General features: G+C 37.1%; 2 protein-coding genes across 4 annotated transcripts; one reads left to right on the top strand and one right to left on the bottom strand.

The window, feature by feature from the left end:
* Nucleotides 1-629: 629 nt before the first annotated feature.
* LOC140226841 (uncharacterized) lies at nt 630-6599 on the top strand. 2 transcript variants are annotated; one of them, XM_072307270.1, is made up of 4 exons: nt 630-687; nt 2630-2778; nt 3715-3848; nt 4622-6599. In XM_072307270.1, the coding sequence occupies exons 2-4, from the start codon at nt 2700-2702 to the stop codon at nt 4751-4753; spliced, it is 345 nt and encodes a 114-aa protein (XP_072163371.1). In that variant the 5' UTR covers nt 630-687; nt 2630-2699; the 3' UTR covers nt 4754-6599. The 2 variants fall into 2 exon arrangements, with proteins under 2 accessions (XP_072163371.1, XP_072163370.1); XM_072307269.1 differs by lacking the exon at nt 630-687 and having other exon boundaries at nt 2383-2778.
* Nucleotides 6600-7839: 1240 nt separating this feature from the next.
* On the bottom strand, nt 7840-13803 carry LOC140226840 (uncharacterized). Of its 2 annotated transcripts, XM_072307267.1 has the most exons (4): nt 13746-13803; nt 11655-11803; nt 10592-10725; nt 7840-9817 (listed from the first exon to the last, which is right to left on the bottom strand). In XM_072307267.1, the coding sequence occupies exons 2-4, from the start codon at nt 11731-11733 to the stop codon at nt 9686-9688; spliced, it is 345 nt and encodes a 114-aa protein (XP_072163368.1). In that variant the 5' UTR covers nt 11734-11803; nt 13746-13803; the 3' UTR covers nt 7840-9685. The 2 variants fall into 2 exon arrangements, with proteins under 2 accessions (XP_072163368.1, XP_072163367.1); XM_072307266.1 differs by lacking the exon at nt 13746-13803 and having other exon boundaries at nt 11655-12050.
* Nucleotides 13804-14068: the final 265 nt, after the last annotated feature.

The raw sequence follows: 14068 nt of genomic DNA, 5'->3' as shown, positions 1-14068 counted from the left end.
CCTCGTTTTTAACACGCAAATCACATATTGCCAAAGAGGGGAATATGAGAAATTCACCCCTCTTCTCCCTGCTGGCGCGTAACCCCGCGCGTAAGGACAGGGGAATACAGCTCAGATGCCTGATACGGGTATCATATATTTTTTTATCATTTATTTATTTATTCCGAAATTTGTCGTTTACAGAAACTCTTGTTATATGCGTTCAGTCAGTTACATCTGGTGTGATACTCGTGAAAACTGTCTCTTTTCAATGCTTTTAACAACTTTTGTGCCTACACTCTTAAAAATATCTAGTCATTTTGTGACTAGATTTTTGGTTCATATTTTTTCAACTAAATTCTAGTTATTTTGACTAGAATTCTATCAACTTTCAAGCAAATTTGACTACAATCGAGTCAATCGTTTTTACGCTTTAGCTAGAACCGTCTTGTCAACACTTCTTTGAAACGTGATTGGCTCTTGTCTGCGCGCTGCACGCAAAGAGCTAGATGGCGGCGCAGGCAGAGAGCAATTTCAAGCGTACTCGATCGCACGATCCGTGAGGAGTGTATGCTGAGCGTATGTAACGCATCTAGCTACCCTAGCAAGCGCGCCGCGCCTATTTACGTACGTTACGTACTTGATCAAAATGGAGTTTGTGGATGACATCTGAGTGGGGCCTCGACAAATTTATCAAAAATTTGGAGGGTAAGTGCTGTATTTATTTTGTAGCATATTTTAAATCGTGTTTAGAAGCTTGTAGTGTACAGCTTCATATTAGGTATTGATTCAGTATTATCTAAAAAGATAATTCGCTAAAATTGGGCGAGCTCGGGGGAGAGCTGCTGCTGCCTTGGGCCTATCAAGTTGCCTCAAATTGTTCGCGCCTAGCCTAAATGTGTACAACGTGCTGCATGAACCGTTGCGTTGTTGGGCGGCAATGATTAGCACGCGTAAACATCGGTGAACATTGCCAAAAAAAAAAAAAAAAAAAAGAAAATCCCCCCAAAATCGGCTTTGTGACAAATATGGTTTCAAGCAATTGTAAGATATGCTGTTACATTATTGGGAGGTCTTTACTAAATTGGTTAGAGACGATTACGGTGATGTAATCAGATTTACTGCACTTCACCACCTTTCACAATTAGCAGAAGGTTCACTTTTCGAATGAATTCACAAACAACCGCGCACTCGCGAGTCACAGGCTAGGCGAACGAGCCGATCTCCGTCATTTTAGGGGGCTTAATTCATTTTGTCTCAACCCTGTCAGTCCCCACCCGTCCTCTTTCCTTCGGTCCAAGATCTATTTGGCACCTAGTTCTAACTGCATTTGGTACAATGGTAGCCTATAGACCGGTGATCTATCTATCGAGTCTCTGTACTGTGTAGTGTAGACCTATCTACAGTACCAGTAGGCCTAGTACCAGACAAAAGGTCTAGCCTTCATGTAGAAGAACTCTAGTAGATCTGTAGTATAAGGATGGAGGTAAAGTACTAGGTCTAGAGGCATTATTGTGAAATAGGTCCTCATTCATTTCTTCGCACGCGTGAACTTGCGTGTAAAGTACCGTACTAGAATCTAGCAGTTAGTCTTAGTTGCTTGATCTTTTCCTGATACGATAAGCTAGAAATATAGTCAAATACAATATGTTGCTAGATACTTGGTAATTGAACATCTAGTCTAGATCTTCTAACAACAACGTATTCATTTTTGCTAGTCTAAGCCCTTTCAGTCCTCTTCTCATTTGGTCTAGATCTAACTGACACTTGCGCTTGGTACAATGGTAGCCTAGACCTCGGATCTATATAGGTCTACTGTAGAAACTACCACCAGTTCCAGACAAAAGGTCTAGCCTTCATGTAGAACCCCTAAATAGTGAGAAGCTCTAGAGGCATTATCGTGAAATAGGTCCACACTCATTCACTATGCAAGCGCGCACTTGCGTGTAAAATAGTTTTAGACTTAGTCTAGAATAGCCTGACCAGACGCCGTGCGGAGCCGGTTGAGCGACAGGGCTGTGTATGTACTATAATTAAGTCTAGAATTAAAAGTCTAATGACACTGACATATCTAAAGGGAAATTCGACAAACTGATGTGGCTCTAAGTACTGTCATGGAACTGGGTGTATAATCCCCAGAAAATGATTGTGTGCCAGTCATGTTATATTATGGTCTCACACTGGCAATATGTACTGTACCCATTAGGAGAATAATGTGATATGGCGGAGGCATACCAGTGGCATAGCGACATTTCTAGTTTTTAAGTTAAACAAAAAAGTATCCTTTAGGACACCTAAATATTGTGCACCTATCAGGATCAAAGTGGTCATAACTTAAAATATTTCAATTCTATCCCTAAAGATATACATTTTCAAAAATGAATTTCCGGAGGATTTCCAAAATGTAATTGAGAATGAGGTAGGATAAGGTGGTAACATCTTATAAATGGATAAATTTGACTTTTGATCCCAAAATGTCTTATTTTGAACATCCTGTGTGTTTTCCCTTTGCTCTTACCATGAAATTTTCAATATCTTTTAATAATTAATCATGAAATCCCATTTTTGATGATGCATAAGTTGTGATTGGGGTTTGTTAATTTTATAATGAAAGTGCCTACATGTTAACTTCTGCTTTTATATATCACAGGTTGATCAAGGCTTTCGGATACTTTTCGAAAGTGAACTCTGCAGATGCCCTCTTCGAAAAATGGCCGAAAATGTCAGCAAGAGTTCTGGAATATGCAGAAAAACAAGTGCAGTGGAAGAAGATTCTCAATGTCGAAGATCCACATTCAGGTATCACATTACATGAAAATAGCACAATTCTCACGGGAACTTAACCATTTGACTCGTGTATGCATTATATAGGAGGGACAATGATCTAAGCAGATATTGGGGTCACAATTTTAAAGGTCAAGGTCATTGCATTTATATATGTGAAAAGGACACTCTTGTGCTAACTATTTATTTGGTGGATCAAACATGAATCATACTTGCATATAAGAGGAACAACGATCATATTAGAGTTGGGATCACAACATTGGCTTATAGATGGGGAATCTGCATGGTTTACGTGCAAACGTAATGTCAATGACCTTCGACCTCGCCCACCGTTGACATTATTTGATCTGGCCGGCAGCCACTATTTGCATAACACACTTGTTATTCACATCACACCCTTCCCGAGCTGCTGCCCCGCCAAAATAGTCCGGGCTTAATCAGGTTAAGAGTTTAGAATTTTGACCCTGTGCAGTCGAGGATTCATCTGTAGTAGTTTGTTTTTGTTTTGTTTTTGTTTTTTGTTTTTTGTTTTTTTTGACGGGGGGGGGGGGGGGGGTGGATCCATTAGAAGAGAAAAATGAATGTGTTCACTCATGCATTAAGTTTCTCTTTGTTTCAAATACCAGGTTAAAAGACCATTGAATGTTCTTTAATTTGATACATAATCTATTGATCTTGTGAAATCTTTGAAAAATATGAATCTTTTCCTGAGTCTTGATAAAGATTTAAAATTAAAAACTCTGATATGAATAAATGAAATAAAACTAATTTTGGTAATAGATTGAGAAAAAATGCAACCATCAAGAGAATGCAACCTTTATAAGGGATTATTTGAATTGAAATGTATATCTTCTTTGTCATTTGAATTTTTACAGAAAGTATTAAAAAGATAATAAAACTCCATGTGTCACATTTCATGAACTTGTTTGCTAATGTTTGTGTTCTCCTTAGATGATGAGAAGAGCAACCTGGCTCTACAGGTTCTTCCTCTGTTGTTTCCAGCTGGGGTGAAGAAACAGGGGCAGAGAAGTGTACAGCGTGCAACTATGGAAGAGAGCATGCCTGCATTCACCAATGTCGAGAAGGTGATGATAGAAATAGGGATCTAACACTGAAAATAGTGCAATACCCTGTGTTGTGTGAATGGGTCAGTTGACATGCTATGAAATATTTGTCACTTGAGATCTATATCCAGTCAAGTGAACACATTCCTTTTATCATTTAATTGACATTTAGTTATCCTTTAATTCACCATATAGTCAAATTGCTCTGAAAATGCCTGCTGATTCCTGTTCATTTAGTGAGTAATCGATGGAATTTCTATTAATGATAATGATAAGAATACTAATAACAGTATTACCACTAGTGCTACTACTAATGATAATAACAATAACAGTCACCATAATAAATTGTGCTTCGTATGTCCATAGTTTACTGCAGCTGGAATTATCTCACTGTCTACTTGATATATTGTAAGGCAAGATCAAGTAAATTAAAACCATAAACTGGTGAAGGGCTGAAGATAGAGGTGTGTAGAAGGAAATGTAAAAAAAAAAAAAAAATGATATAAAAGTGGCATGGCAAAATCATGTAGATGAAGGGGGCTTCCATTGGCAATATTGTTTTTCCAAATTCAGAAAATGAATGAATCTCCCAATGTTTATGATGGTAACAACAGAATTCATGTTTGATACACTGATTGATGTTTGTGTTTTTTGTATTGGTTAGATTATTCAAAAGCACTTCTCTTTTATGCCTAGGTTGTGGATCAAAATTTTGAATATTTGTCTTTTATCTGTCTGTTAATCTCTTATTAAAGCTATTAGAGAAATTTCTTTATTTGCTTTTTTACATATAGATGGGACGAACCTGCCTATGTATTTGGAAGGGAAACGAGAACCTCATGTCCTGGTCTTCGGGGAGAGAAAGAATCCGGAGCAGGCATTCGTGGCTGTTGAAGGAGATGCGATCCCTTGCACATCTCTGCTGAAAGCAGTAGATGTATGTTTCAAACTTACTTATGTGTTGGACATCAACTACTGCTGGCAGTGCAGTCATACATATACATATTTGCAAAAGTATGTGTATGGGCTGGGAATGGGTGATGGTCCACCAACATCTGTTGTATTGCTTAATAACTTCGTTGAGCAAGAGTAAAGCCGTAAGGGCTCCACTGTACACCAGCTAGAGCGCTGAATTGAAATGTTCATTGAACAGTAACATCGTATATTGATCTGTTTTTGTAACACATATCTATTTCTGAAGATATAGTTGATTTTGTGGATTGTGGCATGTGGAAATTTTCTTTGGGATTGTCCAGGTTTATATGAGCTGGCCATAATAAGGAGGGATGGTCGATTTTGGTGGCCTTATTGTAGAAGCCCTTTTTGTGTTGCCTAGATTAAATAGTGTGATATGATGCAAAAGAAAATGACACCAAGATCATAATATTTGGTTGATTCGTTTTTATTCTATGCTTTGTTGGAGTAACAACGTAATTTCAAAGGTCAAAAGTCAAAGGTCGAGTGACAATGCTAAAATTTCACATTTTTCTTCATATCTTTGAAATGGTTCACGGTATCTTCATGAAACGTAATGCATATACAATGTACATGTATTGCCTGACATTGCTTCTCTGTGGATGTTTTGGGACATGAAATCAAAGATCAAGGGTCAAAGGTCACCTTAAAATGCTAAAATTGCATTATTGAATGCTGAAATTATACTACTTTCTCCATATTCATACGGAGAAAATATGTATATTCATACATTAATGCACAATGATTGTGTAGGAAAAGTTTTGGGTCAAGTGAAAATGCTAAAATTTTGCTCATCCATATATTGAAAGTGGCTCTTAAGTACTGTCATGGAACTTTGTGTATAATCACCAGAAATTTAGTATGTACCAGTCATGTAACATACGGTCTTACACTGGCAATAAGTCCTGCACCTAATGGAGAATAATGTGATATGGCGGAGGCATGCCAGTCGCCATGGCGACATTTTTAGTTAAACATAATTCGAATCTCAAAACCGTCATCTTCCTCAGAAAAATGCTTCATCAAAAAAGGCTTCATCAGCATTGGCAATTTGAGATATGAGCCAAAAAAAGATATTTCATTGTTTTATTGTTCAACTTCAGAATCTACAAACCGAATGGAAGTCTGCACAATGATTCAGCATTGTGTATGAGATCAAAGATGGCCGGGTTTGAGCGTACCCAATGAGAACAATCATACTTTTTGACTCTTTTCAAATATTTGATCCCCTTTATCTATACATGTATATACTCGCCGATTGACTGGGCGTGCGAACGCAATGCAGGAGAGCTGTGTGTATGTGGGGCTCCCTGATCAAATCAATCACTCAATATTATCAAATATCAATGATCAAATTGTCTATGTGAACTTTTTATCCGAAACATTTTTTTTTTGTAAGCCAATGTTTGATCAATTAGATCTCTATCATCATTAACTTGCCATTGTTAAATGTGCTATCAACTTAAAGCCTGGTTATTGTAGTTTACGACATGATGCCTCGTTTGTTATGATCTAGCAAACTTGAGATATGTGACAAGGTAGAATGTCGTGGAAGACCGAGTGAAAATGAATGTTAATTTTGAGAAAAAAACAAAAACGTTCGTGTACATGCCTTGTATTCTACACACATTGTTGATAATGCTGAATTTTCAATTTGCAAAGAGAGAGTTATGAAAGAAAATGAATGAAAAATCATAAATGTTCATGAATCAATGCAATATTCATTGCAAGCTTTATACTCAATGTTACGAGTAGCATGTTCCGATGATTATTGGTTCAGAATAAAATATGCATTTGTGTCAGTTAAATGTTACACAATTTGTCATAGCATTCATAATTGATTTGTGACTGATGTGTGATTGGTGAGATTGAAAAGATGTTCTGGTCATTTTGAATAGAAACTAGTTGAATTTGACTAGATTCATGAATCACAACACTGACTACATATCTAGTCAAATAACTGATCAGTATATTCTAATCATCTTTTACTAGAAACCGGTCAAACTAACTAGATTTTCTAGTCATAAACATTGACTAGATTTCTACTCAAAATCTGTGACTAGTTTTTTCTAGTAAAAATGACTAGAACAGAGTAAGTGCCCCTGGGATCCTATAATCTAGTCAAATACGACGAGATTCTAGTCATATCTGACTAGGTATTTTTTAGAGTGTATGATGTGGCACAAAACAATTACCGACTATAACACCATACACATTATCAATGGGCTCAGCTTGACACAATTATACGTTTTCTTTACTCCTGCTTTATATTTATTTCATTAGTATGAGAAATATCATTATCTAATAATGATTTTAACCATAGGCTGTTGGTCTCTCTTTGCTGTCTTTCCTCAATCAGATGATCAGTTTATTCCGGCTGTATTGGTTTCACTATAGTGCTGTAGCGCTGTTCGTGCCCACCTTGTCTACGTCGATATTGATTACACTAGGACTAGCTTTCCATCGACTGATTGTGATACGTCTCGACCCGCTAGGTCACTATACATCAATAATTTTATTGGATCACTCCAAGAAGGCTGATCATAGCAGTTGTTTTGATTTGGCTTGTTGTCGGACTCCTATTCTTCATCAGATATCTTTTTCCAATAACGTCTTGTTATACTTTTTTTGGGTTTGCTGTTACCATTCTCGCCAGCCAAGTACACTCTAAAAAATACCTAGTCAGATATGACTAGAATCTCGTCGTATTTGACTAGATTATAGGATCCCAGGGGCACTTACTCTGTTCTAGTCATTTTTACTAGAAAAAACTAGTCACAGATTTTGAGTAGAAATCTAGTCAATGTTTATGACTAGAAAATCTAGTTAGTTTGACCGGTTTCTAGTAAAAGATGATTAGAATATACTGATCAGTTATTTGACTAGATATGTAGTCAGTGTTGTGATTCATGAATCTAGTCAAATTCAACTAGTTTCTATTCAAAATGACCAGAACATCTTTTCAATCTCACCAATCACACATCAGTCACAAATCAATTATGAATGCTATGACAAATTGTGTAACATTTAACTGACACAAATGCATATTTTATTCTGAACCAATAATCATCGGAACATGCTACTCGTAACATTGAGTATAAAGCTTGCAATGAATATTGCATTGATTCATGAACATTTATGATTTTTCATTCATTTTCTTTCATAACTCTCTCTTTGCAAATTGAAAATTCAGCATTATCAACAATGTGTGTAGAATACAAGGCATGTACACGAACGTTTTTGTTTTTTTCTCAAAATTAACATTCATTTTCACTCGGTCTTCCACGACATTCTACCTTGTCACATATCTCAAGTTTGCTAGATCATAACAAACGAGGCATCATGTCGTAAACTACAATAACCAGGCTTTAAGTTGATAGCACATTTAACAATGGCAAGTTAATGATGATAGAGATCTAATTGATCAAACATTGGCTTACAAAAAAAAAATGTTTCGGATAAAAAGTTCACATAGACAATTTGATCATTGATATTTGATAATATTGAGTGATTGATTTGATCAGGGAGCCCCACATACACACAGCTCTCCTGCATTGCGTTCGCACGCCCAGTCAATCGGCGAGTATATACATGTATAGATAAAGGGGATCAAATATTTGAAAAGAGTCAAAAAGTATGATTGTTCTCATTGGGTACGCTCAAACCCGGCCATCTTTGATCTCATACACAATGCTGAATCATTGTGCAGACTTCCATTCGGTTTGTAGATTCTGAAGTTGAACAATAAAACAATGAAATATCTTTTTTTGGCTCATATCTCAAATTGCCAATGCTGATGAAGCCTTTTTTGATGAAGCATTTTTCTGAGGAAGATGACGGTTTTGAGATTCGAATTATGTTTAACTAAAAATGTCGCCATGGCGACTGGCATGCCTCCGCCATATCACATTATTCTCCATTAGGTGCAGGACTTATTGCCAGTGTAAGACCGTATGTTACATGACTGGTACATACTAAATTTCTGGTGATTATACACAAAGTTCCATGACAGTACTTAAGAGCCACTTTCAATATATGGATGAGCAAAATTTTAGCATTTTCACTTGACCCAAAACTTTTCCTACACAATCATTGTGCATTAATGTATGAATATACATATTTTCTCCGTATGAATATGGAGAAAGTAGTATAATTTCAGCATTCAATAATGCAATTTTAGCATTTTAAGGTGACCTTTGACCCTTGATCTTTGATTTCATGTCCCAAAACATCCACAGAGAAGCAATGTCAGGCAATACATGTACATTGTATATGCATTACGTTTCATGAAGATACCGTGAACCATTTCAAAGATATGAAGAAAAATGTGAAATTTTAGCATTGTCACTCGACCTTTGACTTTTGACCTTTGAAATTACGTTGTTACTCCAACAAAGCATAGAATAAAAACGAATCAACCAAATATTATGATCTTGGTGTCATTTTCTTTTGCATCATATCACACTATTTAATCTAGGCAACACAAAAAGGGCTTCTACAATAAGGCCACCAAAATCGACCATCCCTCCTTATTATGGCCAGCTCATATAAACCTGGACAATCCCAAAGAAAATTTCCACATGCCACAATCCACAAAATCAACTATATCTTCAGAAATAGATATGTGTTACAAAAACAGATCAATATACGATGTTACTGTTCAATGAACATTTCAATTCAGCGCTCTAGCTGGTGTACAGTGGAGCCCTTACGGCTTTACTCTTGCTCAACGAAGTTATTAAGCAATACAACAGATGTTGGTGGACCATCACCCATTCCCAGCCCATACACATACTTTTGCAAATATGTATATGTATGACTGCACTGCCAGCAGTAGTTGATGTCCAACACATAAGTAAGTTTGAAACATACATCTACTGCTTTCAGCAGAGATGTGCAAGGGATCGCATCTCCTTCAACAGCCACGAATGCCTGCTCCGGATTCTTTCTCTCCCCGAAGACCAGGACATGAGGTTCTCGTTTCCCTTCCAAATACATAGGCAGGTTCGTCCCATCTATATGTAAAAAAGCAAATAAAGAAATTTCTCTAATAGCTTTAATAAGAGATTAACAGACAGATAAAAGACAAATATTCAAAATTTTGATCCACAACCTAGGCATAAAAGAGAAGTGCTTTTGAATAATCTAACCAATACAAAAAACACAAACATCAATCAGTGTATCAAACATGAATTCTGTTGTTACCATCATAAACATTGGGAGATTCATTCATTTTCTGAATTTGGAAAAACAATATTGCCAATGGAAGCCCCCTTCATCTACATGATTTTGCCATGCCACTTTTATATCATTTTTTTTTTTTTTTTTACATTTCCTTCTACACACCTCTATCTTCAGCCCTTCACCAGTTTATGGTTTTAATTTACTTGATCTTGCCTTACAATATATCAAGTAGACAGTGAGATAATTCCAGCTGCAGTAAACTATGGACATACGAAGCACAATTTATTATGGTGACTGTTATTGTTATTATCATTAGTAGTAGCACTAGTGGTAATACTGTTATTAGTATTCTTATCATTATCATTAATAGAAATTCCATCGATTACTCACTAAATGAACAGGAATCAGCAGGCATTTTCAGAGCAATTTGACTATATGGTGAATTAAAGGATAACTAAATGTCAATTAAATGATAAAAGGAATGTGTTCACTTGACTGGATATAGATCTCAAGTGACAAATATTTCATAGCATGTCAACTGACCCATTCACACAACACAGGGTATTGCACTATTTTCAGTGTTAGATCCCTATTTCTATCATCACCTTCTCGACATTGGTGAATGCAGGCATGCTCTCTTCCATAGTTGCACGCTGTACACTTCTCTGCCCCTGTTTCTTCACCCCAGCTGGAAACAACAGAGGAAGAACCTGTAGAGCCAGGTTGCTCTTCTCATCATCTAAGGAGAACACAAACATTAGCAAACAAGTTCATGAAATGTGACACATGGAGTTTTATTATCTTTTTAATACTTTCTGTAAAAATTCAAATGACAAAGAAGATATACATTTCAATTCAAATAATCCCTTATAAAGGTTGCATTCTCTTGATGGTTGCATTTTTTCTCAATCTATTACCAAAATTAGTTTTATTTCATTTATTCATATCAGAGTTTTTAATTTTAAATCTTTATCAAGACTCAGGAAAAGATTCATATTTTTCAAAGATTTCACAAGATCAATAGATTATGTATCAAATTAAAGAACATTCAATGGTCTTTTAACCTGGTATTTGAAACAAAGAGAAACTTAATGCATGAGTGAACACATTCATTTTTCTCTTCTAATGGATCCACCCCCCCCCCGTCAAAAAAAACAAAAAACAAAAAACAAAAACAAAACAAAAACAAACTACTACAGATGAATCCTCGACTGCACAGGGTCAAAATTCTAAACTCTTAACCTGATTAAGCCCGGACTATTTTGGCGGGGCAGCAGCTCGGGAAGGGTGTGATGTGAATAACAAGTGTGTTATGCAAATAGTGGCTGCCGGCCAGATCAAATAATGTCAACGGTGGGCGAGGTCGAAGGTCATTGACATTACGTTTGCACGTAAACCATGCAGATTCCCCATCTATAAGCCAATGTTGTGATCCCAACTCTAATATGATCGTTGTTCCTCTTATATGCAAGTATGATTCATGTTTGATCCACCAAATAAATAGTTAGCACAAGAGTGTCCTTTTCACATATATAAATGCAATGACCTTGACCTTTAAAATTGTGACCCCAATATCTGCTTAGATCATTGTCCCTCCTATATAATGCATACACGAGTCAAATGGTTAAGTTCCCGTGAGAATTGTGCTATTTTCATGTAATGTGATACCTGAATGTGGATCTTCGACATTGAGAATCTTCTTCCACTGCACTTGTTTTTCTGCATATTCCAGAACTCTTGCTGACATTTTCGGCCATTTTTCGAAGAGGGCATCTGCAGAGTTCACTTTCGAAAAGTATCCGAAAGCCTTGATCAACCTGTGATATATAAAAGCAGAAGTTAACATGTAGGCACTTTCATTATAAAATTAACAAACCCCAATCACAACTTATGCATCATCAAAAATGGGATTTCATGATTAATTATTAAAAGATATTGAAAATTTCATGGTAAGAGCAAAGGGAAAACACACAGGATGTTCAAAATAAGACATTTTGGGATCAAAAGTCAAATTTATCCATTTATAAGATGTTACCACCTTATCCTACCTCATTCTCAATTACATTTTGGAAATCCTCCGGAAATTCATTTTTGAAAATGTATATCTTTAGGGATAGAATTGAAATATTTTAAGTTATGACCACTTTGATCCTGATAGGTGCACAATATTTAGGTGTCCTAAAGGATACTTTTTTGTTTAACTTAAAAACTAGAAATGTCGCTATGCCACTGGTATGCCTCCGCCATATCACATTATTCTCCTAATGGGTACAGTACATATTGCCAGTGTGAGACCATAATATAACATGACTGGCACACAATCATTTTCTGGGGATTATACACCCAGTTCCATGACAGTACTTAGAGCCACATCAGTTTGTCGAATTTCCCTTTAGATATGTCAGTGTCATTAGACTTTTAATTCTAGACTTAATTATAGTACATACACAGCCCTGTCGCTCAACCGGCTCCGCACGGCGTCTGGTCAGGCTATTCTAGACTAAGTCTAAAACTATTTTACACGCAAGTGCGCGCTTGCATAGTGAATGAGTGTGGACCTATTTCACGATAATGCCTCTAGAGCTTCTCACTATTTAGGGGTTCTACATGAAGGCTAGACCTTTTGTCTGGAACTGGTGGTAGTTTCTACAGTAGACCTATATAGATCCGAGGTCTAGGCTACCATTGTACCAAGCGCAAGTGTCAGTTAGATCTAGACCAAATGAGAAGAGGACTGAAAGGGCTTAGACTAGCAAAAATGAATACGTTGTTGTTAGAAGATCTAGACTAGATGTTCAATTACCAAGTATCTAGCAACATATTGTATTTGACTATATTTCTAGCTTATCGTATCAGGAAAAGATCAAGCAACTAAGACTAACTGCTAGATTCTAGTACGGTACTTTACACGCAAGTTCACGCGTGCGAAGAAATGAATGAGGACCTATTTCACAATAATGCCTCTAGACCTAGTACTTTACCTCCATCCTTATACTACAGATCTACTAGAGTTCTTCTACATGAAGGCTAGACCTTTTGTCTGGTACTAGGCCTACTGGTACTGTAGATAGGTCTACACTACACAGTACAGAGACTCGATAGATAGATCACCGGTCTATAGGCTACCATTGTACCAAATGCAGTTAGAACTAGGTGCCAAATAGATCTTGGACCGAAGGAAAGAGGACGGGTGGGGACTGACAGGGTTGAGACAAAATGAATTAAGCCCCCTAAAATGACGGAGATCGGCTCGTTCGCCTAGCCTGTGACTCGCGAGTGCGCGGTTGTTTGTGAATTCATTCGAAAAGTGAACCTTCTGCTAATTGTGAAAGGTGGTGAAGTGCAGTAAATCTGATTACATCACCGTAATCGTCTCTAACCAATTTAGTAAAGACCTCCCAATAATGTAACAGCATATCTTACAATTGCTTGAAACCATATTTGTCACAAAGCCGATTTTGGGGGGATTTTCTTTTTTTTTTTTTTTTTTTTGGCAATGTTCACCGATGTTTACGCGTGCTAATCATTGCCGCCCAACAACGCAACGGTTCATGCAGCACGTTGTACACATTTAGGCTAGGCGCGAACAATTTGAGGCAACTTGATAGGCCCAAGGCAGCAGCAGCTCTCCCCCGAGCTCGCCCAATTTTAGCGAATTATCTTTTTAGATAATACTGAATCAATACCTAATATGAAGCTGTACACTACAAGCTTCTAAACACGATTTAAAATATGCTACAAAATAAATACAGCACTTACCCTCCAAATTTTTGATAAATTTGTCGAGGCCCCACTCAGATGTCATCCACAAACTCCATTTTGATCAAGTACGTAACGTACGTAAATAGGCGCGGCGCGCTTGCTAGGGTAGCTAGATGCGTTACATACGCTCAGCATACACTCCTCACGGATCGTGCGATCGAGTACGCTTGAAATTGCTCTCTGCCTGCGCCGCCATCTAGCTCTTTGCGTGCAGCGCGCAGACAAGAGCCAATCACGTTTCAAAGAAGTGTTGACAAGACGGTTCTAGCTAAAGCGTAAAAACGATTGACTCGATTGTAGTCAAATTTGCTTGAAAGTTG

Source organism: Diadema setosum, chromosome 4 (assembly GCF_964275005.1).
Source record: "Diadema setosum chromosome 4, eeDiaSeto1, whole genome shotgun sequence".
Lineage (NCBI taxonomy): Eukaryota > Metazoa > Echinodermata > Echinoidea > Diadematoida > Diadematidae > Diadema > Diadema setosum.
Note: the sequence above shows the minus strand (reverse complement) of the source record. Positions and strands in the feature narration are given on the sequence as shown.

Excerpts from the sequence above, each read along its gene's own strand:
- LOC140226840 (XM_072307266.1), bottom strand. The coding sequence starts at position 11,832 with ATGTTAACTTCTGCTTTTATATATCACAGGTTGATCAAGGCTTTCGGA. Across the intron at positions 10,726-11,654 it reads TGTCGAAGATCCACATTCAG|ATGATGAGAAGAGCAACCTG; the intron begins GTATCACATTAC and ends TGTTCTCCTTAG. Across the intron at positions 9,818-10,591 it reads CATTCACCAATGTCGAGAAG|ATGGGACGAACCTGCCTATG; the intron begins GTGATGATAGAA and ends TTTTACATATAG.
- LOC140226841 (XM_072307269.1), top strand. The coding sequence starts at position 2,601 with ATGTTAACTTCTGCTTTTATATATCACAGGTTGATCAAGGCTTTCGGA. Across the intron at positions 2,779-3,714 it reads TGTCGAAGATCCACATTCAG|ATGATGAGAAGAGCAACCTG; the intron begins GTATCACATTAC and ends TGTTCTCCTTAG. Across the intron at positions 3,849-4,621 it reads CATTCACCAATGTCGAGAAG|ATGGGACGAACCTGCCTATG; the intron begins GTGATGATAGAA and ends TTTTACATATAG.